The sequence below is a fragment of the Rattus norvegicus genome, chromosome 17 (assembly GCF_036323735.1).
Source record: "Rattus norvegicus strain BN/NHsdMcwi chromosome 17, GRCr8, whole genome shotgun sequence".
NCBI lineage: Eukaryota > Metazoa > Chordata > Mammalia > Rodentia > Muridae > Rattus > Rattus norvegicus.
In genome coordinates, this window is record NC_086035.1 from 15,707,040 (window position 1) to 15,731,914 (window position 24,875).

General features: G+C 53.6%; 1 protein-coding gene across 21 annotated transcripts in view; it reads left to right on the plus strand.

Annotated features, from left to right (window-relative positions):
- The first annotated feature begins 2,608 nt into the window (after positions 1–2,608).
- Wnk2 (WNK lysine deficient protein kinase 2) overlaps positions 2,609–24,875 on the plus strand; it is a 109,227-nt gene continuing 86,960 nt past the window's right edge. For 4 of the 21 annotated variants that reach the window (XM_063276363.1, XM_039095665.2, XM_063276366.1 and 1 more), the window contains exons 1-2: positions 2,616–3,167; positions 3,696–4,378. In XM_063276363.1, coding sequence (XP_063132433.1) covers positions 3,698–4,378 — 681 coding nt within the window. In that variant the 5' untranslated portion in view covers positions 2,616–3,167; positions 3,696–3,697. Of the gene's footprint in view, positions 3,168–3,617; positions 4,379–5,586; positions 22,443–24,875 lie in introns of those variants that run through there. The other 17 variants (XM_063276356.1, XM_063276355.1, XM_063276362.1 and 14 more) reach the window with 11 other exon arrangements.

Consider the following 24,875-nt stretch of genomic DNA (forward strand, 5'->3'; position numbering starts at 1 on the left):
GAGAACTGGCTGCGTCAGACCTGAGTTCTAGACAGGCTAGCACACAGGCAAACTGAGACCTGTACCTGACAGCAATACCTGGGGATTGGTGAGGCTTCCCCTGGCAATACTGACTCCTCTTTCTAATTAAGGCCTTGTGGGCTCTGGCAATAGCCAGTAGGAGTGGCCTGTCCTCCTAGCCGCCTTCCTTTTTTTTTGGAGTATGTGGTGAGATTGTAGGATATGACTGCTGTACCCGTCCATAGGCAAGCAAATCAGATGTCTCTTCAGGTGTCTGACCTTGGTGACTCTTTTCACATGAAGGGCTCTTAGGCAATGAGGTGGTGAGGGCTGAGGCTAAGGTAAGAAGTGTGAGAACTGCAGAGAGAAGTCCCCCACTTTTTTTTTTTTTTTTTTTTTGGATCTTGAGCAGCCACTAAAGGTGGAATAGTGCCTGGATTCAGCCTCTGCATCCTCATCTTCAAGTGGAGGGAACCCTGGATACAGTTCTACTGAGCGCCAACAGCAGATGCTATAACTAGGCCCTTGGGTTGGTGCTTTTGCAGACATCCACCCGTAGCCTTGGCTTGTGAGCCCTAGGAAACCTAGCAACGCAGTAGGAAGTGTTTAGGATTGGGAGACAGACTCAGAGATGTCCGGGAACCTGAAGAAGGGCACAGAGTGGGTCCTTGGCTTCTAAATCCTGTACAAAGGAGCCTTTGATTCTCTCTGTTGGAATTCCAAGGGCCTGCTAGTGATACTAGTCTGAGATTCCTTGCAGATAAGGCCTGGAGATCAATGGCCTTACCTAGTAGTTTCATAGCTGTGGACTCCAAGGGCTGGCATAGGGAGTGAGTTCGCCCTAGGAGGTATATAAATGGGGCAGTGGGAAAACACCCCCAGGGAGTTTGTTATAAAGCACATGGTGCCCAGTTGGACACAGGCTCTCTGAGATCCAGCTCAGCCTGGATTGGACCCCAGTTTTGTGGGTAGGGTCATAGTTCTTCATCAGCACATATGAGGGTGTATGGACAACAGCTGTAGGTATGGCCAAGGTCTCTCTGGGTAGCCCAGACTGGCCTCTGCCTCCTGACTGCTAGGGTTATCGGTATGTAGCACCACACTTCTACTGGACGTTCTAAGTGGCTGGGTGCTCTCATCACCAGTCACTCAGCAGGTATATGCCACAGGCTGTCACCATGTTCTGTTGGAATAAGGAGACAGACAGGCAGACTAGCATACTGAGATCCTTCTGTCCTGATTTCTCATACATAGGCCCTACATATAGCTTGCATACACATGTCAGGACCTAGAGGGCCTTTGCCGGATAAACCCAGTCCGGGAGAAATTAACCTGCAGATTCAGGTTAGGAGAGCCAATGCTGGGGTCTTTAGCCTCCTTGGCGAAGACACAAAGGTCCTCGCTCACATTCCGCCCCAGCCTGGGATGTGCAGCTTGGATCCCCATCTCCAGGGACTTGCAGACCTGCAGGGCTGGCACCTGTGCTCTGCTTCCGGCTTGAGTGGGCTTTGCGTTCACGCCTGACTCCCAAGGTAGATGAGAAATGAGATAATACAAATTAACAGGCATCTGACAAATGCCTAGCCCAGTGCCAAGCGCACGATTTAACCAGTGGGTCTCTGGGGTATACGGTGGAGTCCTGACGTTAGATGGCTCTCAGTTTTCATAATGTAAGTAGCCCTATCGTCCCCCTTTTAGAAGACTGACAGTGTGCTACCACCCAACTCAGCTAGGAAAAGATTTGGTTATCAGTCTTATAAAGTAACTTTTGACTGCTATTAGAACCCACTGCCAGACCCTAGCAGAGCCAGGGAAATCCTATCACTGGGTAACTGTTCTGTCAGCGTTGGCTTTTGTGTCACGTGAGTTGCTGATGTCGAAGGCTCTCGGGGCCAGCAGCCCTTGGGCATCCCTTCATATTTGTAACATGCATCTTTGACAGGGTGCCGCGCCATCAGGGTGAGCTAAGAGATCAGAACATTCTGGTATCTTCCTTTGCGCTGTTTTCTTCAGGTGAAGTGGACCCCATGATGTGTGTCACAAGGAGCGAGCGCAGGTGAGAAGTGGGTTTAAGCAGGTGCCTAGCACGGGCTCAGAAATCAGTTCAGTCTTCTGTGACCTTTGCAGTCGGTTCAGAGACCCCTGGGGGAGGGGCTTGTCTGTAGGAGTTGAGTAGCTCAGGAAGTTGTGAGTCCTGGGGATTGGGGGGAGATAACAATCAACATGGTGAGTCAAGAGGTTTCTGGAAATCTCTTCCAGTCTCCATCTTGGGACCTCTGAGATTTAGGCCAGAGAAGTCCTTTCTATTTCTATCTATCATTTATTTTTGAGACGGTTTCTTTGTTGCCATGTGGTCCTACTCCCGGATCAAGTATCCTTCTGCCTCCTCCCCTTGGTGTTGGGATTACAGGCTTGGGTCACCACGCCACTGATCAGGGCAAAGGACATCTGTCTTTGAGATCTGGATTTGCTTAATCGAAAAAGGGAACGCAGTGCTTACTGGTACTAACTTCCGTGGATGATAGTGAGGTTTTCCCATATCCTGGCAATACAGAAAGGTCCGGAAGACGCTCCAATTTTGTGACCATGCTTGGGCTCCTGAGAGTAGGATACCCTGGGGTTGTCTGTTTTGTCTTGGCATACGTTCCAGGATTCGGAGCTCTGGCTAAGTCACGTTGTCTGTGGCCTGCCACCTCCGGGGAATATAGAGCCCCTCAAGGTCCACAGTTCAGCGGACCACTTCCAAAGAGCTTCAGGGCCAGGCGCCGAAATGGGACTCTAGCCTCAGGTGGAGGCGATGGGGAGCATCCCGCAGGTGGCGGCGCTCAGCCGCAGCCAGGTGGGCGTGCCAGGCCCCGCCCCGCGCTCTGGTCTTGGGGAGGGTGGGACGAACGGAAGCCCCGCCTTCCCCGCGCGCTAGTTCGGAGCCGGTGCGGGAGCGGAGGCGCGCGGAGCCGGCAGGAGCACGCGGGAGCGCGGCCCCGCAGCGGCCCGGCCCGAGGGAGCAGCACGCAAGAGCAGAACGGCCTGGCGACCCCCGCCCCAGTCAGGACCCCGCCCCAGCGCGACGCGGCCCCTAGAGAAGACTCCTACCCCAGAGCGCGGCCTCGCCCGCCTCGCTCGCCCCGGTCCCCGGGCTGCGGGCATGGACAGCGCCCGCTCGCCCTGTGAGTATCGAGCCCTCCCGCTCGCCGCCTTTGTGTGCGCGCCGCGCCGCCGCAGCCCCCTCCCCGCGCGCCCCGGGCCCGCGTCCTTTGTGGAGCAGGCTCCTGTCCGGTGCTTCCCCTTACCGCGGGCCTCCCTGTCCCCTTCCCACCCGCCCGCGGGATAGCCTAACGGGGTCGCCTCTGTGCTGGCTTTGACCCTTTTTTCCAGCCTCTGGAGCCCTCTGTAGCTCCTCTGGGCCCTCAGGGACACCTAGCAGGTCGTCCCCTGTGGAGTCCCTGGGACAGCTTGAGACAGGCCATGTTCCCGGCTCGGGGCTGAGTGAGGCAGGGCATCCCCTTGCAATCCACGCCTCGGGAGCAGATCTGCAGCCCCTCTCCCCGGAGCCCGCAGAGGACCGCCCGGCAGGCCACTTCTGCGGTGGGGCTGGGCAGGGCGCGGGCCCAGAGGCGGCGCTGTCTCATCCCGCGGCCCAGGCAGGTGCGGCGGGGCTGGCGCTCACGCGGGGCCCGTGTGTCCTTGGCCCGCAGAGATGGACGGCGATGGCGGCCGCCGAGACGCCCCCGGCGCGTTGATGGAGGCCGGGCGCGGCACGGGGTCGGCGGGCATGGCGGAGCCGCGAGCGAGGGCGGCGCGGCTCGGGCCCCAGCGCTTCCTGCGGCGCAGCGTGGTGGAGTCGGACCAGGAGGAGCCGCCGGGCCTGGAGGCGGCCGAGACGCCGAGCGCGCAGCCCCCACAGCCCCTGCAGCGCAGGGTGCTTCTACTCTGCAAGACGCGCCGCCTCATCGCGGAGCGCGCCCGGGGCCGCCCCGCCGCGCCCGCGCCTGCCGCGCCCGCTGCGCCTCCTGGCTCCCCGAGTGCCCCCTCGGACCCTGGCCCGGAGCGAGCGGGCACGCAGGAGCCCAGCCCAGATCCCACCACCGCGTCAGCTGCAGCCACCCCGGTCCCCGACGGCGGCCCGCGGCAGGAGGAGGCGCCCGCCCCAACCCAGGAGGACACTGGAGCTACCGAGGCAAAGCCGGAGCCCGGGCGCGCACGCAAGGATGAACCTGAGGAGGAGGAGGACGATGAGGACGACCTCAAGGCTGTGGCTACCTCTTTGGACGGCCGCTTCCTCAAGTTCGACATCGAGCTGGGCCGGGGCTCCTTCAAGACGGTCTACAAGGGGCTGGACACGGAGACCTGGGTGGAGGTAGCATGGTGTGAACTGCAGGTGAGCGCCGCTGCCCGCAGGTGGGCTGTCAGCATATGCGTCCTTGGGTGTGTCCTTGCTCCTATGCAGGGCTTTAGGCAGCCCTGGGGATGGTGGCTGGTATGTGTCACCATCTGTGTGGGTGTCCTGCAGGACATGTACGGTGTGTAATGGATAGCCTGTTGGTGCTGTTTCTGGACCTGTGCACAGGTTGAGGCTTGTCATCTTGGAGGTCAAGGCTGGGTATGTGCTGTACCCAACCATGCCCATGGTGACATAGGTTCTGGAGTAGGCAGTGGATATTCATTCTGTCAGCCCATGCTCCTGGTCCGTCCTCAGAACCCACTTTTATTGACTCAGTAGAGACCCGAGGGTAGTGAGAGAGAAGGCTGTCTCTGAGCCCTTTTCTAGCGGACTTGGAGGTTCCCAGCTGCCCTCAAATTAGCATTTTCCTTTGCCCTGCAAGATATAGGTGTGATAGCTGCAGATGCCCGCAAGGGCTTCCTGGGTCTCAGGAATGAAGCCTGGTGGGTCCTTGGGGCCCTGCGGGCCAAGGCCTAGAAGCTCTGTCAGCAGCTTCCTGGTGTCTAAGAGCCTGGTTTGTTCACACATTAGATGAGTGCGTGAAAGTCATGAAACAAAAAAAAAATGCCTGTCTTCTTTCTCTCTCTCTCTACCTCTTCCCTACCCCCTTCTTCCTTCTACTTCTATCTCTGTTTCTGTCTCTCTTTTTTTCCTTTCTTTTCTGGAAGAGAGGCTCAGCATGTATTTTTCATAACCTTGCCCTCACGTTAGCTGTGTCAGCCCTGGGCCTGAAGATTATATAAACCGCAACCCTAGCCGTCCTGGGGCCAGCCTTGGAAGGGGAGGCAGCTCCTGTCACAAGGGGTGTTTACAGGCCCTCCCTTACTGGGAGGGAGGGGCAGCTGTCAGGCAGGGGCCAACTGGGAGAGTGCTGGCTGGAGGTGTAAGCCTACCCCGTTGGCCTGTAAAGTTAGCTGGCCTTCCAGGGCTAATGCATCCTGGGCAAACCTGGGTGAGCTGGGTGCCAGGGCTGCTGTCCACTGCAGGATGCCTGCACTTTTGGCTCAGAAATGAGATTCAGGGGCTGTGTTCTCAGCACCCGCAGCGTGCTCGGCATGTGTGTACAAACTGCGCTCGTTTCAGAGGTGACCTATCAATCTGTTCTGAGACAAAGAGTTTCTGTTTTGGTTCTTTTTTTTTTTTTTTTTTTTTTTCAGAGCTGGGGACCGAACCCAGGGCCTTGCGCTTCCTAGGTAAGCGCTCTACCACTGAGCTAAATCCCCAGCCCCTGACAAAGAGTTTCAAAGGGCTTGTCTCCATACTGCCCTTCGGTTCTGTCATGGAAATACAGCTTCACACGAGAGGGTCAGTGGTGTCTCTTGGAGACTTTCAGCAGGAGTTGAGTTTCCTTCCTCCTTTGCGGTTCCTATGAGGACCACCCCTTTCTTTTACCTGGCATGTCCTAGAGCAGTGCTTCTCAACCTTCCTGATGCCGCAACCCTTTTAATACAGTTCCTCATGTTGTGGTGCCCCTCCTCCCCGCAGCCATAAAATTATTTTCATTGCTACTTTGTAACTGTAATTTTGCTACTGTTACGGATCATGATGTAAATATCTGTGCTTTCCTGTAGTCTTAGGCAACCCCTCTGAGAGGGTCTTAGCCCACAGGTTGAGAACCACTATCCTAGACCTGGTACAGAGACAGCCTTGATTATGCAGAATGGGTGGGGATGGGGAGGGGCAAAGCGTGTGGCCCAGGATCCTAAAGTGTGCCCTGTGTCCCTGCTACCTGAAGAGGCACCCAGGAGAAAGGGGATGTATGTGAGTCTCAGTTCTGGAGAATGGCACGAATCTTGGCTCCCCACCTCCCTGCTCTTGCCAGATGACCAGCGTGGCTTTCTGAGCACCTGCTGGTACTGCTACTATGGAATGTCGCTGAATATAGAGGACAGAGCAGGGGTGCTACAGCAGGCCGTATGTGAGAGACTTCCCCAGGCCAAGCCTGCCTATCTGGCTGAGGCATTGCAGAGGCTTGGAACTCTTGTTAATTCCCCTTTCCCTTTAAGGCAAGACAAGTCAGCCTGTCCTTGTTGTGGGCGGGGCAGCAGAGGGTGGAGCCTGGCCCCTGGCCAAGGGTCTTTGAATACTTGGCTCTAGGTAAAAATGGGGTAGCTTCTGGATTTTAGTGCCTTGCTTTAGTGTTGGGGGAGACTGGGATCCCCCAGTAGGTGAGGAAACTGCCTTCATATCTCCTGTCAGGCAGTTAATGTTTGGCTTGGGCTACAATGCATTGCATGGTGTTATCTTCCTCTGTCTGGATCACCCTTGGAATGGATGGCTCACATGACAGGGGTCTGGGCCTGCTTAGAACCCCCTGGGTGAGAGCCTCCACATCACAAGTCATGTCCGTCATGGGAACACTGATTGACTGCCTGACACCATTCAGGAGATGGCAGATGCCTGACTGGGGGGTGGGGCACAGGCTTGCTGTATGGAACCATGGGAGAACCCACCCAGAGGCCCCTGTGTGGTATCCTGGGTGGAGGAGATAGTGGGGCAGCAGGGATTCTGTAGATACCCAGATCAGGGCCTAGGCTAGGAGAGGGGAGCCAGAGTCTTCGTCCTGGGTCAGGATGGGATCCCTGTTCGTCATATGCAGAGGACCCCATTGGAGTATAGGCTATAGAGCTCTTAGCTTTGGACTTAGGAGGGAGTCTTGTTTATCCACTTCTCTACATCTCCTGTGTTTCCAACTGCTGGGGAAAGCTCCTGAATTCTGGATGACTTGGTGTAGGGAGGGTCTGTAGGGACTTTGTTTTTCTCCTGGGGTAGATTAACCTCCAAAAGCTTTGGTCTGTTTACTCAGGGGCCCACTAAGTGACTGCTTCCTTTTTGCACCCTCAGTGGTGGGCCCAGTGTGGTCTCCACAGTGGTACACTGCTTGAAGTCTCTTTCCAGGGTTCTCTGCCAAGAGGCGAGCGGAATCAACACAGTCACAGACCTGTAGTAGTTTAGAGGACACTGGGTTCCCTTTAGTGACTCTGTGTTGAAAGGGTTTGACAGGGAGAGCAGTATGTGCTCATTCCACATCAAGGACAGGGAGATGGCCCACCTTCTCAACTGTAGACATGCCAAGCTGGAACTTGAATTGTTTTTTCTTTTTATGGGGGTGGGATGGTATTTGAAAATATTTCCCCCTGTCATCTATCCTCTGACTGTACTTTATTCCTACCAAAGGAGTGCTTTACAGTGGTAACAGAGGAAGCAGAGCACCCCCACAATCCTTCTGTTCTTATCATTTCTCCCTGCTTTCAGGGGAGTTAGGGTCCCAGAGTCTCTGTGCCTCTGTCTGCTACAGAAGTTCTGATGTGTGCCGCTCTTGCAGGGCAGGAACTTCTCCCTGGCGGGGCCCTGTGCCAGTCATGAGTCCATACACCTTGGAGAGGTACTCAGTCCTTGGTTCTTAGCTTGGAGACTGGCTGGACCCTAGCAGAATGGTATGAAGCCTAAACCTTGTTTGCTAGAGACAGAGGAGACATGGGGTCAGGGTCCTCCAGTCACTAAGTGGGCCCTGCTGCTGCTGTGTTTCGGGCAACAACGGCCTTCTAGAAGAGCTCCATGTTCCAACCTCAGGCTCCAGCCAGGTGCACTGTGTCCTCAGCTGCCAGTGCAGGGATCAGGTATCACCCAAGAGGTCATCTTGTGTGCCTTATGCCTTGGAAGACAGCTCAAGACTTTTCCAAGGGTTCTGTCTGCCTTCATGGGATCTAAGTGAGGTGCAAGGCCCAGGCCCAGGGCCTGGAGAGCCCTAGGATCATGCTGTGATAACCTTGTGTAGGAAGCCTGGCTGCTACCTTACCCGCTCTCATCCCTGGCCCTGTGGTGTGGGGGCAGGCGGCAGTGAGCCATAGTCCCAGCAGGCAGTGGTGCTTGTAGGGAGAGGACACTCTGAGACAGCATGGCCTGATTCGGCTGGCAGTCACCTGGCCTTCTTCCTGTCTCCTTTTTGTTTTTTAATCCCCCGAGTGCCTAATTTTGTTCAAAGAGCCATGATTGACAACTGGTCTGTGTTAGCGCGGAGCTCACCTCCTTCTTTCATGCAGCCTGACCGCAGTCTTGTCTTGTTTGGTGAGAAAGGTTGGCTCTGGCTGCCTGAATGGCCTCTGGGTATGGCTTTCCCATCAGGTGTAGAAATGTGGGCACCCGCCCTTGGGCCCCTCCCTCCATCCCCACACTTGAGTGGTGACATGAGGTGTGTGTGGTGAGCTGTGTGGTCAGATATGGTGAGTAGCAGTTTAAGCTGTGGTTACCATTGCTGGGATGTGAGGAGTCCAGGCACCCCTAGAGGCAGGTGCCTCTACAGATGCGTATAAAGATGAGGGATGTTCTCAGAGACCTGGGCCTTTGGAGGTGCCCAACTGAGTCTGATTCAAGGCCAGGTCTTCATGTGACGAAGGTGTGGCAGCTCTGTCTGTCTTCTCAGTCTCTGCTGAAGACCCATCTCACATGTAAGGGTAAAATGGTGCATGTAGTTTATATGACCTTCTGTCCTTAACCTGATGTTTCTACAGCTCTGGGTACCCAGATACCTGTGAGGCAACTGGATCCTCCTCCATGGTGCCGGCCTGGAACTTTCCCTGAGGATAGCCACATCTCTCTCCATGTTCTATCTGCATGGGTCCTACTGGGGCATGGGCATGCTAAACATGGAGAGTGGCCAGGTCATAAGACTGAGGCCCAGGCAACCTAAAGGTAGTTACTGGGATAGCAGACAGGCCATACGGTGACTCGCAGAGAGGCACCGAAGGCTGGAGGAGTTCAAGGTGATATCTGATTGGCTGGGTACTGAACTGGGATAAAGTCTAGGTAGGGTATGCTGCCTGGGAGGATCAGGCTGCTGATTGCAGGGTCAAGAGACATCTGAGGTCAGGGTGGCTTCTAAGCACTTGGTCACCTGAGGATTGGGCAGACTTTGAGACTCCATGTTTCTAGAGTGACCGTGCTCATTGGTTAGGTGGCCCTTTGTTGAGCCTGGCTCTTGATTCCAGGCCTGGGAGCACCACGACAAACAGATCAGATCATGATCCCAGGAGACATGGAGAAGTATCAGCAGATCAGAGAATGCTGTGGTGGGAAGACTTGGGTGCTTAGGAGCCTTGTGAGAGAGGGACTGGCATCATTTGGATTGGACAAAGGCCCTGTCCAAGCTGTGTAAAGGCCCTGAGGTTGGAGTTAGAACAGCAGGTAGGAGTCCTTGTATGGATGGTGAGGCAACTTGGTGGGCCTCAGGCACAGTCTGGGGGTGTGACCAGAACTTTTGTCTGGGGTGTTCTGAGCAGAGGAGAGGGCAAGAGTGCATGGCAGGGAGCCAGCGAGGGGAGCAGGGTAGGGAGGAGGCTCAACTCTGGTGGACCCTACTGTGTTAAGAGAGTGTAGGATTTGAAGGTGGAGAAGGTGGGTGTGGGCAGGGACTTGGGCCAGCAGGACACAGGACAGAGTTTTGCCTTTAGGAGCTTCAGGTGTAGAGGCGGCCATGGAGCATGAAGTGGGTGGGGCTGGAGGTGTGTGCCTGAGTTCCAGTAGAAGCCAGGCCAGAGGAGAGGTTCCTGGAGCCCCAGTCTTGCCTACTGGCTTTCCCTGGGTCAGGTGTGAGTTCTGTCCACCGAGTCATGCAGGTGAGGGCAAGGGTGTCCTCGCTTCAGGTGCTAAGTTACAATAAGGAAGCTCCCCAGCTTCTGTCGTCTGTCTCATCTCCTCCATTTTGCTAGCTGGCTATCCAAGGCAAGTTCACAGTCTGGGCAGGGCTGGCCCTCAGTGCGAGGCTGTGTTGGGCTTGTTCAGAACTTGGCTGTTCGTCTTCCAGAAAGCTCAGTTTTTACTCGTGGCTCTTTTGTGCCCCGTGGGTGTCTCTTAGGGCTTGTGGCTTAGACCTGGCTTTGGGCCGAGGCTGCAAGGTGTCCAGTGTGAGTGCTTGGGGCCCAGGTTACTGCAGTAATGGAGGAGAACTTGACCTGGTCCAGTGGAGGTTTTAGGCTACGCGTCTGGTCTCCTTTGTGGTCTACTCTGGACCAGCGGCTGTGTGTGGTGAAACCCTGTCGTCTTTTTGGCAGAGCTGATATGGATGCTTCAGCAAGTGCTACACTGAGTAGTGGTAGGAAGGAGATTTGAGGACAGAGAGCCAGGTCAGGTATGTCATCAAAGATTCTGGCCCTATGCACATGGCTAGTTTGTGTGTGTGTGTGTGTGTGTGTGTGTGTGTGTGTGTGTGTGTGTGTATGTGTTCTGGCCAGTGGGTACCTTAGAGTTTTTTACCTTGGGATAGGGGGATGGTGCTGTCCCTCAGAGCACATGGATGGACCTGCAGTGGTCCTCTTCCTGCCTGCACTTGCTGCGGAGAGCGGAGAGCAAGTTGATCCTCGCAGGGCTGAGCCTGGGGCTCTGGGCTGCACCAGCCTCGCATCCAAGTTGCAGATAAGGGTCAGGGTGTGAAACACAGCAGCTGGAGCTTCGGAAGGCAAGTCAGGGCCTGGAGATGCCGCTAATACCCCAGGGTGAAGACTTCTGCCCAGTAGGTGGGGTGGCAGGTCGGCGGGTGGAGGATAGCTGCAGATTTACCCCCTCTCCAGCGTTTTGAAGTCCAGTTTTGTTCCTGTTTCCCAGAGTATTGGATTACTTCTTCCAAGCCAGCTTTCATTAAATATATATCAGGGCTATGGAAAAGAATAAAAGAGAACTGATGGAGATAGCGTGGTGTTAGCAGAAGGGGAGACAGATGAAGAGAATGGAAGAGAGGGCCTGGAAGAAGACGCACACAAAGAGAGATGGCCGCTTTAATAAAGGAGCGTTCAGCGGAGTCGCGTGAGGCCTTTCAACAAATGCTGCTGGGACAGGTGACCTTCCAATCCAGGCACGCAGCTCACGGCAGCGCTTGCTGACTGAGCGAGGCGCCAGGATCCATCTTAGGGCCACGAAAAAGACACAACACACACAGTCAAGAAAGGGCACACACACTTCAGACCCGCGGTGAAGCACACAGGACCCAGAGTGCAAGTGCGTGCCCTCCTGACGAATCAGCCTGGAAAGGATCACGTCTAAGTCTAGAGTGCTTAGAAGCCAGGTGAAGACCAAGGGGACCTTGGTTTTGGCAATAACTTTTTACATGCACCTCCTAAGGCACAGCCCATGCCAAGTAACTGGTAAGCCGAGCTTCATTAAAATTAAAATCCTGTCTGTGAAAGACGCGGTCAAGAGGATGAGGTGACCGTCCACAGACTGGAAGGAAATATTGACAAATACCTCTGATGAAGGAATCCAAAACACACAAAGAAATTTTCAGCAGTGAGAAAACGAGACTAAAAAAAAAAAAAAATACTGACATTCATAAAGTAGGCTAAAGGCCTAAATGGATACCTTGCCTGTCGGGATGTTTGTCTGGCCCATAAGCATGAGAAGAAGCATTCGTTACAGTGTTGCCAGGGAGATGCAAACTGAAGCCCCAGGGAGAGCACACTGAACACCCACTAGAATGGCCAAAGCCAGAGCAGCTCACAATACCATATGCTCATGAGGACATGGAGCAACTGGAGAGCTCCCTTATCACAATGGGGAGTGGCGTGTGGCCCCCGGCAGTCTTCCTCCTTAGTATTTACCCTATCACGAACCATCAGAAGTTACACACCCACGCTAAGGACCTGTGCGTGAATGTTGGTTTAGCAGCCTCATTTGTACGTGTTGAAACGGAGAGGCACCGAAGCTACCCTTCTGTAGGTGAGTGGATTCTGTGGCACGTCCAGAGAATGCAGTACTCAGCACTAAAAAGAGCAGAGCTGTCAAGCCGTGAATGACAGGGAAGGATCTTAAATGCAGTGCGTAATGGAGAAACTGACCTATGATGAACACGCCACTCCGGGGCAGATGGGGCTGTGCTAAATGAACTGACAGCTGCTTTAAAGGGCAAAACCAGGGCTGGCAAGATGGCTCGGCAAGTTAAGGTATCCAAATGCAGAGAGAAAGAAGACTGACCCCTGACCTCTGACCTCTCAGTAAATAAATATAATTAAAAAAAAATAAATAAGTTCAACAACAAAAAAAGAGGAGCAAAGCCATGGAGGTAAAATAAAGATAAAGCAGGAATGGGTTGCAGCGGCAGACAGCCCAGGCTTTGGTTTTACAGACCTGGACATATCAGCTAGGATGACCATGGGCACGGGAAGGGAAGGGAAGGGGCTTAGGTTTCATGAGAACTTCTTTGGGTGCTTAGTCACATGGTAAGGCCATCCCTGTGAATGTCAGTGATGGCTACAGGTGGCTTTCCCTCATCTGAGGACACAGGCATATGGCCGAAGGAACTGTCAGCCTGGACTGTCGTGTCCAGAGAACCATGATATGTCTACTTTGTCTCGTTCCTTATAAGTGTGCACAGCTGTGGACATTTTCCAGCACAGGGAACTCCATCCTTCTGAAACCCTGAATGTCTCCATTAAACAGAGATTATGAAGAGCCTCACTCCATCCAAAAGTTCCCAGAAATAAAAAGCCATCTACTACTCATCAAATACAGCTGCCCGGTTGTGTTTTACCCTCCAGTGTCCTGCACACACACAGGGTGCGGCGGCTGTTAAGGCTCTCCCAACTTGTAGTTTCAGGGGGTTGTGCCATACTGTGGTCCTGCCTTGCTCAGGGATGCTGTCCTGGTCCTGGGGAGATGTTTCCAGAGAGTGTAGCTCAGCTCTGCTCTGGGGAAGTAGAGAAGGGTATGCTGGCCCTTGGACCAGCAGGGCAGCCTTGAGTCATGGAATTCCTCAAGTAGCTGTGGCCATCACCCTGATGTTTAAGGGCCAGATATGATGTTATGATATTATGGCCAGGAACACTGTCCCCACCTGAGGGTGAAGGGGATCAGTGAGAGCCTCGGTGGTGTCTAGAGCCCTGGAGATTTTGCTCAGCGTGGCTCCCAGATTTTTCTCAGTGGGGAGCTCCTGGCCAGGCCTCAGTTTTACAGACCTGGACATAACAGCTAGGATGAACATGGTCACAGGGCAGGGAGGAAAGGGTTTGGGTTTGATGAGAACTTCCCTGGGTGTTAAGACACGTATGAACCCATCAGTCACGAAAAGTCTACTTTCAGAGATGAGAAAGGCTCGTCTGGAAGGATCCCACGAATGATCAGTTGGCAGAGCGGTGTCGAATGGCATGGACCACGGTGTCTCTGTTGCTTGCGTGCCTTGTGTGTGTTCAAAGTGTGGCTACCAAAAGAGGCCCGGGAAATGCTGGGTCAACCAGGCATTGCTATCGTAGAACTTCTCGGAGTCTTTAAAATGCCAACTGCGTTGTGAAGTGCTAGGGCGTTATGGGAGACTGGGGCATGACCCTGTCTTTCCACTCTCTGTGGGGCATCTGGTGGCCAGGGTGGGGAGGGACACACTGGTGGAAGGTGGCTGGCGTTGGGGGTGTTCTCGTGATATTTTCCTGAATCTCTGCAAGTGTGGGTTGTCCTGCATAAGTCAGCGGTGCTGTGGACGGCACGCGAAACTGTCTGTGGAAAGCTGGTCTCCACCCTGTGAGCCCTACCCATCTCAGGCCTGGGAGGGCCACCTCCCTTCACTGTCCTTGCCTTTCTCTTGGTGTGTATGCTTGTGAATGACTTGTGAAGACTTTCAACCGTGAGGCAGCTGGGGTGAGCCATGCCCAGGATCTGAAATCTAGAGATAGCCAATTAAGAACCCCAGAGGCAACTGACCAGAAGCAGCTTTTCAGTACTGGTAGGGGCATAGATACTTTTTTCTTTCTCTTTAGCTCTCCTCATCCACGTTGACATCTGACCCTATTCCTATCTGTTGTCTCACAGCCGGGAAGGGCTGCCACAGCTCCAGGCAGTATAATCAGACTTGAAGGCAGGAAGCAAATGCATAGTTAGGTAGACAGGAGCCTAGCAGCCTTTAAAAGCTAATCTGTATTTTAATTCTTGTTTTTTGTTTTTTTGGTTTTTTTTTTTTTTGGTTTTTTTTTTTCCAAGACGTGTTCTCACCATGTAGCTCTGAGTGTCCTAGAACTCACTCTGTAGACTCAGAGATTCACCTACTTCTGCCTCCCAAGTACTGTGATTAGAAGCCTGTGCTGCTCAGCTTGTATTTCAGTTCATAAAGGAAAATGTTTATAGGTATCTTCTTTGATCTTTCTGGCTGTAAGATGATCTGTGGCCCCTCATTGATGCAGGGATGTCTGGGAAAGGCTTGATTCACATAACTTTTTGATCTATTACCTGGGGCTGAGTACCCTGGATGTCCAAGGTGGGAGAGCAGACAGTGGAGTAATTTCTTCCTCCTCAGAAGTGTTGGTGCTGTGTGTGCAAAGTCTTTGCCTGCCTGGGTCAGTCCCACCTGCCAGCTAGCCTGTCCGTTCTTATCCACACCTGGTCACTGTGGGCACCCGCAGGCCCTGAGGCTGCTCTCTCTCTCTCCTCCCGAATGTCCTGCTCTTTACCCACCATCTGGGCCCCATTACAGTGTTTGTCTCCTCCCAGCTGTCCGGTTTCCATTTCCCCCAAACTTTTAATTTTTGAAAATCTCTAGCTACTGGCAGAGTGCAGTTAGGAGCCGGGCACTCAGCCGTCTCTCTGTCACTGGATTTGTGTGCGTTTTATCTGACCCACTTTGGGTTCCTCCCTGAATACCTCGGCAAGCATCTCCTGACAGGAATAGGGACAGGTCCCCACAGAGCATCTGCAGGGTCATGCCCAGGGCCCAGGTGGGTGGATCCTGTTAGATGCGTCTGGTGTGTGGCCTTGCGATTCCCACCATTGTTCTCTCTGTGTCCCCAGTTTGCACCTGGGGTCTAGTCAGTGAAGAGACGGGTGTAGTGTTTGCTTGTCACATCCATTTTAATATAAAACAGTGGTTCTCTACCTGTTGGTCACGACCCCTCTGCGAGGGTCAAGCGACCCTTTCACGGGGTCACCTAAGACCATCGGAAAGCGTAGATAACTTACGCTACAATTCGTAACAGTAGCAAAATCACAGTTATGAAGTAGCAACGAAAATAATTTGGTGGGTGGGGGCCGCCACAACCAGAATTGTTTTAAAGGGTTGCAGGATTAGGAAAGTTAAGAACCACCCATCTAGAACAAACCCTTATTGCTTTATTACCACCGGTTAGCCTTTTGGTGTTGTCTCCCAAGGCTCCGCACAGTGGTGCGTACAGAACCTCTGCCTGGTGCTTCTGCCAGTGGGATTGGACTGTGTGTCTCTGGAGCGGCTGCCACGGGGTGCTACACGTGCAGGTCACAGGGCTGGCCAAGTCACTGTCCCTGTGGAGACACGAGTACTTCTAGCCCAGAAATAGCCGTACCGACACTCACGGACGCCCTGTACTCTAGAGACTGAGCAGCTCCCAGCGGGGACTGCATCCATTTCTCCTTCTGAGGAAGAAGCAGAGGGATATCAGGGTGGTCGATCAGTCTTCCTGCAGGCACCTGCTCTGAGTCCAGGATTGCCATGAGGCCTGATGCCTCTGGGCGGTAGGCTGTGGCTGTTCCAGGGCCACTCTGTTCTAAGTTGACTTGGTGCTGCTAGGGACCCCGTAGCCTCCCTTCACTCTGAGCTCCTGGTTAGGAGGCCTGAATAAGAGCTCCACCTATCCCTGTCTACTGACTGCTGGTTGAACTCCTGTGACTTCCCGAGACCTCATAGGATGCCTGGCTGGCCTGAATTGGGGCAGAGTATGTCTGAGCTGTTCCTCTTCTGCCATCCCTGTACCGCTTCGTTTGGATGACACCCTAGTAGAGGAGTGGCTATCAAGAGTGGCTGTCTCTAGGGGTTGGTTATGGTATGGAGCCTACAACCTCTTTCCTTGTTAAATGGGACCGTTGTCTGATGCCATCTTCTTGGGAAATCTTTCAATGTCACACTCATTACATCTTCGCTGACATGCGCAGAGAGGTCTCACCCACTGCCCAGGGCCACCTCCACCCACCCTAGTCCCACCTAAGATTGGTTGAACAATGTGGGCAAAGGTCCATTATATTGTAAATTGTGCCTGGGCCAGCGCTACCTGTTATCCCCTTGCTGGGAGGCAGGGGTGGACAGAGACTCTGTTCAGTCCCTACCTCTGCCAGTCCAATTGGCTCAAACTTCTGTATCCTTCCAGGCTGGGCTTGAGGCTACAGTCTTTGTCTGAGCCTGAGACACTAGGAGAGTTTCCTCCTATTCTGGGGTGTGGTTTCAGCCTGGGTGCTCCTCCCAGAAGGTGGCTAAAGTGTGGAGTTTGGGGTGGAGTATCTCCTAGCTGTCCTCATGCCTTTGGGGTCTCAATGCTTCTCCTGTTCTCTTGTCTGAGCCTGACTGTTTCACCCCCTGACCCCATTTTGGCAGCAGGGTTTGTACTTCTGGAAGTCAGGGGGTATTATGGGGTGCCGTTTCATCGTCACATCAGGAGATCATCCTGCCGGGCCGGTGAGCCTCAAGCTTCAGACATCGCTTCAGACAGCCTAGGGCATGCCTTCTCCTTAGTAGTCAGTGCCATCAGAGGAGAGAATTTGACCTTTTAGAGGAAGTGTGGAAAGCACAAGGCTGTGGAGGGGAGTCAGAAGGGACAGGGACATGTGTCACTGTCCCCTCACCCTCGGGGCAGGGAGTTTCAGAAGCCTTGCGATCCCCAAGCCTTTGGCACAATGTCAGGCGCTGGCCGAGTGCCACAGCAGACAGGTCATTGCTGACTGAGGTTGCTTTAGCCGCTGAGAGAGTGTTTGGTTAAGAAAGCATGCTGGGAACTTCTGTCTGCTGAGCCCAAGTGGGCACCTTTGTCTCCAGAGAGCCAAGGTCCACTTACACAGTGCTTGGAGGTGGGAAGAAAGTCCCTTTTTCCCTTGCTGGCCTGCTATATTGGCCCAGTGGCTATGGCAGGTGCTGTATGTGGGCCTCAGCCCCAGGAGTGGAGGTGATACTACATTTATAGGTAGCCTCATATGTGCAAAATGGAGAGGTATTTACTGAAACACCATCAGAGGTTTGGAATTTGTTCTGGGTTTCTATACCACCTGCCCATCTTTGGTGGAGTTGGGGACAGGGGTGGTGGTGGCCCATAGCCTGTCCCTTCTGGGTTACTGGCTTTTGTAAGTTCAAGATGAAACCGAGTGATAGGAGCTGGGGCTTTAATTCGGGTGACAGAGTATTTGGCGAGCGCGTAAGAAGTCCTGGGCTCAGTCCCGAGCGTGGACTAAACTGGGTGTGCTGTTGTGTGTACCTTTAATCCTAGCATTCAAGAAGTGGAAGTAGGTGGATTCAAGGTCATTCCTGGCTGCGTGGTGACGATGAGGCCAACCTAGGATACACAAGACCTTGTGGGCACCCTTGCCCCTAGAGTAGTGCCTTAGGATGGTCTTTGTGAGAAGAGAAGGGGTGTCTGTGCCAGATTGAGGAGCGAGCGCTGCAGGAAACTTGGGGGGAGGTTCTCCCTTTGAGTGCTCTCTGACGGCCTCTCATACCCTTGCCACTTCCTTTGTGTGGCAGAACTCATGGGAGCCGGGCCAGAGTACCTGCCCAGCTGGCTGATAGCCCTGGGTACCTTCTCCTGATGATTAGGGCCTAAGCCCCAGGTGAGATATTGGCTAAGGCCCTGATCCAGCATCCTGCTGGAGTCTCCCCCTTTTCCTCCCAGTGACTGCTTGCACCTCTGTGTCTACTGCCCCCCCTCTTCCCCAGCTCTGTCTCCTTTAGCCCCAGGAAGAGCCTGTAAGGTTCACTTCTGGCCTGTCTGAAATGGCCTGTCAGCCTCTGTAAATATTTGATGACCGCAGTGATAGAAAGACAAAGACCTACTCTGTTCCCTGCCGGGGAGTGAGATGGTGACATTGGAACGTTCCAGCCTCTCTGGCTGCTTCCCTGATGGCTTGTGGATGGTTTTCAGGCAGGTTCTTTGTGTCTATTCAACCCGGGCCAGAGCAGAGCCCCTCTGCCTGCCAGGGAGAACAGTGGCAGCTGCCAGCTTCCCACCTGGAGTGCTTACTGGGTGGTGAGGGGCTGGGCCTGGCTTAGGGTCTCATCCTTCGGACTTCCTAACCTTGGCCACTGGGCCAGGTTTAGGAAGAAGTACTGACCGGAGTACAGCACAGGCTCTCGGCCATATGCAGGTCCTGGTGCTTTGCTCCGTGGCTTGTTTGGGTCTCCTGTATGGCTGTGAGCGTAGACAACCCTGCTGGGTCACATGTGTCCCCTTGCATGTATATATCCTCTGCTTAGCTTGCTTGGGAACAGTCTTGCCCTTGGGGTGCTTCTGTAGGAATGAGGAGCTCTTTGAGGAAGCTTTATGGAGGGGCCACCTGTCCCTTGGGCCCAGGGAATACTATGACTTTAGGAGGAGCAGGAACTACTTGGGGGCCCTGGGGCTCTGCTATGGAGGGTGAACATTTGCACGGCTGATGACCTTTAGACAAAGGCCTTTGCATGTTTTCTCTCATGTGCGGGTGGGGCCATGGCAGGCTTCCTGGTGGAGACCGAATCACGAGGGTCAAAGCCATGATTGTGAGTGGTCACTGCAGCCCACATGCCCTGCTGGCTTAGCAGGAAGGCTTTCTGGGGTTTGGGGAACATCAAGATGCATGCACGGTGTTCTTGGCAAACACTCACAGTTGGGAGGGGGTGCTGCAGTTCTACAGGCTCAGTGGTGTTGGGGCTCATGGTGGGGACAGCTCTGGGCTGGTCTGCCTTTGTGGGGTTCCTGTGGGGACTGTGCCCTTGTCACCAAGGACTATGCTGATGGCATTTGTCAGATGTGCAGGCTGGTGTTCATATGGCAACTGTCAGGGCCATATCCTGGAGCATAGCACTAGTGTGGAGGCTGAGGCTTGAGTCTCTCCAAGCCTGGTCATAGGGCATCAGTACCCCTGACGGACAGGCGGATACAGGGCTTCCGTCTGACTTAGATGGGAAGCCTAGAGGTGTCCTTTGAGGACTCAGGGTGCCACATAAATTTATGGGAAGTCCTGTTTGCCCAGCTCTAGGGGCCTGGCACAGGGAAGACACAAGAGCAAGGCAACCTTCCAAGAAGGCAGGCACCTTCCCTGAGCCTCGGACCTGAGTGTGGCAGAGAAGAGGACAATGGCTTGTGGTGTGTGCTCTATGACATGGGTTGGGAGGCTTTGTCTCCTGTTCTAACAGGGCACCACATCAGGCCCAGAGAGCACCACCAGGAGGGCATGGTATACGTCGGGTATGTCTGGCCAGTGTGGCAGGGCTGCAGGGCTAAGGTGGGCTTAGCCTACTGTCCCCGGTTCTCTCAGGGCTACAGAGCTGTGTCCTGCCTTAGGCTGAGGTCTACTCAGAGCAGGTCAGGACAGGTTAGACCAGGCTTGGTGGGTAGGGGAACAGGGCCTTCTGAGGGAAGCCTGACCTGAAGTGTGATGACAGGTCATTGTCCTGGTCCCTCATCCCCAGATCCTGTCTCCCTCCTGCACTTGGCCATCAGATACAGTGCTGAGAAATTCCCTGTAGCTCCATTAGCGGGTCATTTATAGCAGTGTCTAGGGAATAGGTAGGAGCTGTGGCTGAGGGGGGTCTGTGGGAACCACCATTTCCAGGGACGGGGTGTCTCAGTATGTTGTATAGGCTGTACCTTTCGGTCTCACTGGGGCTCAGGGGGAGGGGCAGCTGTGATGAAGACGGGGTGGACTCAACCCCATGTCAGAAGACCTAATGACTGTGATGGACTAAGGCTATCATTTGGGTTCTGCCTAGAATAGGACTGTTGTCACTTGGAGAGACTGCCTGAGGGCTAGCCTTCTCTACCCCCTATTCTCCAGCTTCCATTCCATTTAGTGTCCTCTCTGGCCGCTCAGGCTATGGAATCCAGGGCTCTCCCACTGACTCTCAACCATCCTGGCTGTCCCTCTCTTTCCCTAACTGCTCTGGCCAGCCCTTCTCCGTCCCTCTGTAGTCTCCTCTCTGTTCCTCTGGCCCTCCCTGCGGCCTGTCTGGAGCCTGGTCTCCATAGCAACAGTTGCTGCTGTGGAAGCTGGCGCCCGCTGAGTCTCATCCCGTGGGGAGGTATTTTTGGCACTGCTGAGGGATTTTATTTTATCTTCGGTGTTGACTTTTGGTGGCACAGAGCTGGGGCAGTACTGGAGAGGCTTTGACTCGGGGACACCTGGTCCTCAGGCCCTTTCCTGGCACCTGTGAAGTCCTGGCTCCAAGGCTGATATGGGTTTATTTTGGAGAGCAGGTCTTAGGCCACAGATTAGCCAGAGGAGCTGGGCAACACTAGAAATGGATGCATATTGGTGAACAGGAGTACCGAGTGATTCTGAGCCCTGGAGTGACAGCAGCCTTGGCTGAGTGGTATTGGGGTCACGGTGGGGACAGCTCATGGTAGGACCCATGAGGACACAGTGCTGCAAAGAATGACATTCTTCATGGAAGGCTGGTCTCAGAGCTGCTCTGATGCCTCTCTACTCTTTGGCAGGCCCCCGTGGTTGGCATGATCTATATGGTGGTGGTTTTTGTCCCCTACCAAGAGGTCATTTCTGCAAGTCAGGGCTGCTACGTTGAGATCGTGGAATTGGGAGTTTAGACCAAGAAGAGAATAATGTCATGTGATACCTTTGAGCCACCAGCAAGTGACTGTGTGTGGGCCAAGGGACCTGGAGGTCCAGGGCAAGGCAGCACCAGATTGGTTCCTTTCCTCCTTCGAGGCGTTAGTGACATGGGCTGCCCAGCTCTGACTCTTGGTGTGCCATGAGATTGATGGTCTTGCGGCTGATAGGGATAGTCGAGGCGTGTCCCACAAGGTACTGGGTGGTTGCAAGCCTGCCCACCCTGAGAAGTGGTCCCTATCATGGTCCTGTGCTGCTATGCCCTGTGGGTGAGCGCCTGGCTGGAAGACAGACAAAAAGGACCATGCCTCCTGGAGAGAGATGAAGAGTTCCTACTAGGGCTTCACTTTGCCTTCCTCTCCCTCTTCTCCCTGGGAGATGTATATGACGTCAGCTGACTGTTGCAGAAGCCGGGGAGGAAAGAACTGTGCATCCCAGGGTAGGAATGTGGGAGGGGGCTGTAGTGAGCTGTGTTGTAGCTGTCAGACCTAGGAAAGATGAGGTACCTCTTAGGCCTCTTTATCTCTTCTGCTAGAATGGAGTCCACAGAGTCGATCATAGTGCCAACTCAGTCTTTGCCAGACCCTCCCTAGACCTGAGAGGTTCTCCATATGTGGAGAGCCTAGCCACACGGGGAACTGAGGGCCCGGGGAAGTGAGGAACTACTACTGAGGGCAGCATCAATCAGATGAGAAAATGCAAGTGCCTCTGCTTACAGAGTGGTGGGTTCAGCCTGTCTCTGCCTGCCGTTCCTCCGTTCCTCCATAGGGAAGGGATCCTCAGCTGAGCACCCTCAGGGGGCCATGTCTCCTGCCTTTCCCACCCCAGTCAGGGTGAAGCAGGTGTTCAGCCTATGCTCCTGGCTGGTGAGGCCAGCCCCTCCTTTCCAGCCCCTCCAGGAGTATCCTGGCAGGTGGCGGAAACTTAGGGACAGGCAGTCACGCTTCACAGAAATGGCAATTCTCTCTCCAGTGAGTCTATCGGTGCAAACCCGAAGCCATTTATAGAGCAGATGCCGAAGGGAGCACTTGAGGAATTAAACTCCATGGTAACCTTGCTGTGGAAATGAAAATAGTCTCGCTGTAAACAGTCCGCTGCTGCCTGGGTCATGGCCCCGGGTCCGCTGGAGGACGCTTGCTCTCCATGCTCACCAGCGGCTGTCTTAGCTTTCACTAAGCTCTGCAGATGGTAGAGAATCGGGGAGCCGTGAGGGAGGAGCCTCCTGCATTCAGGGAAGCTCAGCGGTGGCTTCAGTTTTATGTGTGAAGCCTGCATTGCACCTTCATGCCTGCTCCCTGCCTCCCCATCGAGGGACATCGTGAGGGTCCCACGACCCCCTTTCAGTTCTCTGCTGGGTCCTCCTGGGTATCTGGTTCCTTCTGCTACTTGTAACACTGCAGGGACAGTTCCCAGGCAAGACACAGAACAGCATGGTGCCTGACAGCTTCTTCCCTCATGAGCCTGGAGCTGATGGTCCCAGGTGAGTGAATGCTTTGGCTGTGTCTTACATCTTTGTCCCAGCACCCACTGCCCGGATGGGCAGTTTTCTCCTGCAAGTGGCGTGTGTGTGTGTGTGTGTGTGTGTGTGCGTGCGCGCACACATGCACGCTACCATTACATGACACTATAATTTTCTGAAAAATACTTTTGAAGAAACAGTAGAAGAGATGTATCCTCACTGTTAAAAGCAAGGACTTCTCTCACGTGTCTGGTTCCTCTTCCTGTGGTGTGTGCCCTCTGTGTTCTTATTCCTACATTTGGTGAGCTGCTCCCACTCACTGAGCCTTCAATGGTTGTGGTTCTAGAGGAGCCCGGTGCCGGGGTACAACATCCTGAGCTTTCCAGCCTCATTTACCCAAGGCTGCTGCCGCAGCCTGACCGAGAAATGTAGCTCCTTGGAAATAGCTTTTGTTTTAATTGTGGTCTTCAGAGAAAAGCTTCTAGAGTCCTGACAGGTGTGTGTCGACCTCTTATCTGGGGAGAGTGGCCGTGAGGCCAGGTCTGTCTCAGGTGGATGGTAGGACGTGCATTCGTTACCCAAATTGTGTTTACCCCACAGTGGTGTCTGAACCTGGGCCTGGGTCAGGACGTGCTAGTCCTCATGCCCATTGCCCACTTGGAATGTGGACAGGATGATGACCCAGCTGAACCCCACTGTCCTTTGCTGCCAGTGGCCTGGGGAATATGGTGGGTCATGGTGGCCTCAGGGCCAACTTTGGGCTTCTCTCTCTGGAAGCAGACTCTGTGGTCAGTTCCAAGCCTTGGAGACCTCAGTTGAGAAGAGCCTGGGGTCCTCCTGGTCTTGATTTGTTCCTACCAACGGGCTGTGCTTAGGCCAAGGGACAACTTGCATTGTGGCGGAAAGGGAGCCCTTGTGTCCAACCACAAGGTCTGGGCAGTGTGGCGTCCTGTTGGGTCCCCCAGGTGAAGGTGGAATGGGGTGAACGCCTATCTTACCAGTTCTCTAACATTTTTTTTTTTTTTTTGGTTCTTTTTTTCGGAGCTGGGGACCGAACCCAGGGCCTTGCGCTTCCTAGGTAAGCGCTCTACCACTGAGCTAAACCCCCAGCCCCTCTCTAACATTTTAAAATTGCATTCATCTATCTTTTTAATTCATTTATTTTGTGACTGCGTGTGTATGTGCACGTGCCACGGCATGGGTACAGTGGTCAGAGGACAATTTGCAGGAGTTGATTATAGATCTCGGGGACGGAACTCAAGTCATCCAGCTTGGCAGCGAGAGACTTTACCTGCTGAGCCGTTTCTCCAGCTCCTCTTTCTACCAAATCTTACCAAAGAGTTGATTTTATCACAAAGGGGAAGCCGTAGTTTTGATTGAGGAGGTGGTGATGTAATCTGATGTGTGGTGTGTAGCCCAGGATTGCACCCAGACATGTGCTGTTGTATGTTGCATGACGTGAAATGTGTTGTGATGCGACGTATTGTGGAAGCATGTGGCATGCTGTGTTTGGTCAAGCTTCTTAAATGGGGTCGTGGCCTCGTGGAGAGTCATGCGGCTGAATCTAGGACTGGGAAAATCTGGCAACAATAAAAGGTTTCTGAACATGAAGTGACCAAAAAAAAAAAAAAAATCAATTCAAAGCCAAACGTGTGAGGTGTCCCAGGTGTTTCTGGCAGCCCTCACCGGCGTCTGAGCATGCCTCCGTACTGGGAAACACCATGCTTGAATGCCTGGGTTCGGAACTGCGGTCATGAGCTGCAGTGCCTTTCCTGTGGTGCTAAGTCCTTCACTCTCACAGGGACATAGTGTAGCTCAGGCTACAGGAGATCCTGCCACATGGGAAAACAAACCAAAACAAGCAAATAAAAAAATTGCTGTTTGAGTTACTGACTGGGTTTCTCAAAAACTGTCCAATGAATTTTGGCTTCAGAATGGGATAGAATTTATAACCGTTTCTGGAAGGGCTTGAAACACACTTCTGCCGCGCTGCACTACGGATTTACGTGAACTGAACCATGCGATAAACTGAGTCAGTAAATGAAGAAACAGTGAGTGAATGAGGCAGTGAAGAGCAAGGCATGATGGGAGAAAGAATGGGCAAGATGGGTGACCGAATGGCAAAGAAGTAGGTGAGAACGTAGATGAAGAATGAGGAAGGCATGACTGAATGAACAGATGAACTGAATAATGATGGATGGGAAATATGCAAGACAAAATGAATGAATGAATGAATGAATGGGTAGAGGAATAAGTGACTGTAGGAAATGAATACATAGAAAATGAATGAGTAACTGACTAGTGAATGAGTGGGTGACTGCGAGAATAAGAAAGCAAGTGGGCGGGGACTGAGAGACATGTGGAGCCTAGCCCCCTCCCTAACCTCAGGCAAACGCAGAACAAGGAAGATTTAAGAGTCAGCACCTAGACCCCAGCACCTCCTCCCCTTGGAAT